This window comes from Camellia sinensis, chromosome 8 (assembly GCF_055761805.1).
Source record: "Camellia sinensis isolate YWXY chromosome 8, ASM5576180v1, whole genome shotgun sequence".
Lineage (NCBI taxonomy): Eukaryota > Viridiplantae > Streptophyta > Magnoliopsida > Ericales > Theaceae > Camellia > Camellia sinensis.
This window is the reverse complement of record NC_138968.1, coordinates 90229997-90234099: the sequence shown is the minus strand read 5'-3', so window position 1 is coordinate 90234099 and position 4103 is coordinate 90229997. Positions and strand designations below refer to the sequence as shown.

Here is a 4103-nt window from a genome sequence, read left to right as displayed (position 1 = left end):
GAACACGCAGCCCAGGTGGATAGTGAACACGCAGCCCACAAATAAACTGAAAATTGAACACGCAGCCCAAAATTCAAATTCTCTGAACACGCAGCCCAGGTAGATAGTGAACACGCAGCCCACAAATTAACTGAAAATTGAACACGCAGCCCAAAATTCAAATTCTCTGAACACGCAGCCCAGGTAGATAGTGAACACGCAGCCCACAAATTAACTGAAAGTTGAACACGCAGCCCAAAATTCAAATTCTCTGAACACGCAGCCCAGGTAGATAGTGAACACGCAGCCCACAATTAACTGAAAGTTGAACACGCAGCCCAAAATTCAAATTCTCTGAACACGCAGCCCAGGTAGATAGTGAACACGCAGCCCACAATTAACTGAAAATTGAACACGCAGCCCAAAATTCAAATTCTCTGAACACGCAGCCCAGGTAGATAGTGAACACGCAGCCCACAATTAACTGAAAATTGAACACGCAGCCCAAAATTCAAATTCTCTGAACACGCAGCCCAGGTGGATAGTGAACACGCAGCCCACAAATAAACTGAAAATTGAACACGCAGCCCAAAATTCAAATTCTCTGAACACGCAGCCCAGGTAGATAGTGAACACGCAGCCCACAAATTAACTGAAAATTGAACACGCAGCCCAAAATTCAAATTCTCTGAACACGCAGCCCAGGTAGATAGTGAACACGCAGCCCACAAATTAACTGAAAGTTGAACACGCAGCCCAAAATTCAAATTCTCTGAACACGCAGCCCAGGTAGATAGTGAACACGCAGCCCACAATTAACTGAAAATTGAACACGCAGCCCAAAATTCAAATTCTCTGAACACGCAGCCCAGGTGGATAGAATTTGCATGTAGTTTATTTTACTTCGTCGGCACACAGCCCATTTCATCTTATTGGCACACAGCCCATTTATTTCATTATTGACACATATATTCATTCTGAATGCAGGGTGGTTCCCGCAGTGTGCGAGGGTATGGTTCTACCATGGCACGGGATTGGTATGTTGAGCTCCCGGAGGGCGTCAGGGGTTTGGTAGACTTGGCAGGGTTTGGGCCCTTCTGCGCCGGGTTGTCACGCTGTCCTGCCAGGAGGACCTTGATGGCAGCTTTGGTAGAGAGATGGTGGGACACCACTAATTCCTTTCATTTCTCTGCTACCGGGGACATGACTATGACCCCTTTTGATTTTGCTGTATTGACCGGCCTTGATGTCGGAGGTTGGGCCATCCCATACGATGAGGATATGGGCGAGTGGGAGGCCGCCTGGATGTATTTGTTGGGGGCTCGCCCACCTGTTGACAGGGTCTCTGGGAGAGTCCGCTATACTTGGTTTTCCTCCCATTTTCGGCGGGCTGAGATGATGCCCGAGACTCCTGAGGAGACAGAGCAGTATACTCGTGGCTTCCTGATGTTCCTCTTCGGGACTACCCTGTTCGCCGACAGAGGGAACACCATTGGGCTATATCTGTTGAGCGCTCTAGTCGACCTATCACAGGTCAGTAGATATGATTGGGGTGGCGCTGGCCTGGCTACCCTCTACTTTTACATGAGCGCGACCTCCCGCGGGCGGGGCGATTTGCTTGGCGGCTACTGGAGAGCTTGGGAGGTACTTTCTGTCCCCTCGATTTACATTTCTGCTCTTCATTACTTGTACATTGCACACACATCGTACTTTTACAGTCTGCATTTTGCTCTCAGCATTTCGTATTTACATTCTGCACTGCTCTTCTCAGTTATGGGCTTATGTATATTTCCCATCGTTAGCCCCAGTGCTGGAGGTGGTGGGGATTCCCGTGACCCCATATTCATTGATTTTTGAGGGCCCGCACCGGGCGAGGCCTCGAGAGACCCTGGTTCGCCTGCGACAGTACTTCGACACTGTGCGACACTCAGAGGTACTTCAGAACTTTCAGTTCTTTTCATTTTCATCTTTGACTTGCTCTGTATATTCTCATTCTCTGATTGGTTTATACATTTATCATCCGCAGATTACTTGGCAGCCTTGGGCACCCTTGGGTGACGATCTCCTACTTCAGTATACCGGAGCATCAGGCATCTCCCGGTATAGGGTCCTGCTCGAAGGGCCAGTCGGCAGAGTTTGGTTCCTGGGGGAGCGCTTTCTGTGCCAGGTACGGGGGTATCTTTCTCAGGATGTTCCCGCGGTACCTCCAGCTAGTATGCGGACCGCTGACAGGCTCTCTTACTCAGAGGTAGTCGGCGCCATGCTGGGCAGTGATGCTTTGTTATATGTTGCGGAGGGGGACTACGCCACCTATCGTCACATATATTTGATGCCTCCATTGACAGAAGCTCGTATTCCGATGATGAGACCTGCCGGTATGTCATCCTCGGATCAGGCTCAGGCTCGGGCTACAGACATCCCTTCTTCTAGCAGGGCTGGCGCATCTAGAGGTGGGAGTAGACCGTTTCCTCCGAACCCGTCGATTCATCCTCATCTGGGATGGCCAGATATGCCTACTGAGTTGATGGCGTGGCAGTATGGGACTAGCTCTCCGATTCCAGTTCCACTAGAGCCTCGGATGCCCAGTGATCGATATGCCATTGATCCGGACTCACCGCCGGTACGCTCCACTTTCGTCATTCATCATTTCAGATGTTTAAATACTCATTTGTTCACTGATGATTATGAACTCATTTTTGCAGCCATCGCGAGGGTACATGGAGGAGATGGTTGAGCTGGTGGCCACACTCGAGGGCATGGTCCTACGCAGGGAGGCACAGTTGTCTGTTGCGGGCATTCAGGTACCCTTCAGTTTTTGGCATTTATCATACTTCTGATGACATGCTGATTTCTACTGCATCGATAGACTACTTGTGTAGAGCACATCTGACACACACCTCACTTGTACACTGTATTTACATGCACCCACTTTACGTAGCTTTTGCTTGTATCTGCATCTGATGTATATATTCGGACTGATGTATTTGAATTGAACTCTTTGTTTTCAGATGCCTTCATGGTCCGGTCAGCCACAGACCAGGCCACCTGGGCCTCATTGGGGAGCTGGGCCATCTGGGCCTTATCAGGGAGCTGGGCCATCCGGGCCTTATCAGGGGGAGGGGTCATCTCGGCCTTCCCGAGGAGCCGGGCCATCTAGGCCATTTCGAGGAGCTCGAGGGGGACCTGTCCGCAGACGCAGGGCTCATGTTGTGGAGGTGGAGTCTGATGAGGAGGAGGAGGAGGAGGCTACCGACCGTCAGTTCGAGACATCTGTCGAGGAGGGAGGCTCCGGTTTTGGCTCGGGGAACAGAGGCGAGGCTGAGGAGGATCGTGAGGACGACAGCTCCGACTCTGATGATGGTGTGGAGGTTGTTCCACAAAAGAGGACCAGGCGGGCTTCTCGTTCCCGTTCCCGAGGATTTTGATGTTGTTATTTCCATGCTTTATTTTTCTTTTTACTAGTAGTTTGTAGCACTTTGCACATTGTTAGGCAGTTTTATTTTTTTGTAAAACTTGTACCTTTGTTTGTTGTAAAGCATGATGAAATGAAATAGCTTTTGAAAAGGTGTTTGTATTTTGAACTTTTAGCATCGTATCGCATCATTTACTTTGCACAAAAATGAAATTGAATGGTAATGCGCATTGTGTAATCACCAAGTCAGGTAGTGAACCGACGCAACAAACTAAACAACCCAACTTACTAAGATATAACAGAATCTTTAGCAAGTTTACAACTCGATAAGCAAAAAGCAACAATGCAAACAAACAAGACTTTAACAAAATTTGCTTAAACAGAGAGCAAGGACTCAAAACACAAAACACGTCCGCTCGACAAACAACTGATAAACAAAGTACAACAACTCGATAAGCAAAAAGCTCAAAAACAAAAGGTGTACTTCTGACGATCTGGGCATCGGAACGCGTCCGAAATGAAGGCCTTTGACTCTCCCGTTGCATGGAAATGCTTGGAACTTTCCTCAAGGGGTAAAACAGAGCCAAGGAGATACACTGCAGCATTGCCGGTCATCCATGGGAGCTGGCCGGCCAGAGACATGCCACGGCATGGAGGACTAGAGAGTTTCTGGCCCCTGTTTCAACCTTCAGTTGCGCTTTGTTAGATGAAT

The 4103-nt window shown here is 48.9% G+C and overlaps 1 protein-coding gene across 1 annotated transcript; it reads left to right on the top strand.

The window, feature by feature from the left end:
- Positions 1 to 2134: 2134 nt before the first annotated feature.
- On the top strand, positions 2135 to 3426 carry LOC145796627 (uncharacterized). The gene is made up of 3 exons (XM_082881820.1): positions 2135 to 2599; positions 2682 to 2780; positions 2988 to 3426. Exons 1-3 carry the CDS (start codon positions 2195 to 2197, stop codon positions 3402 to 3404), a joined length of 921 nt encoding a protein of 306 aa, XP_082737946.1. The 5' UTR covers positions 2135 to 2194; the 3' UTR covers positions 3405 to 3426.
- The last annotated feature ends 677 nt before the right edge of the window (positions 3427 to 4103 follow it).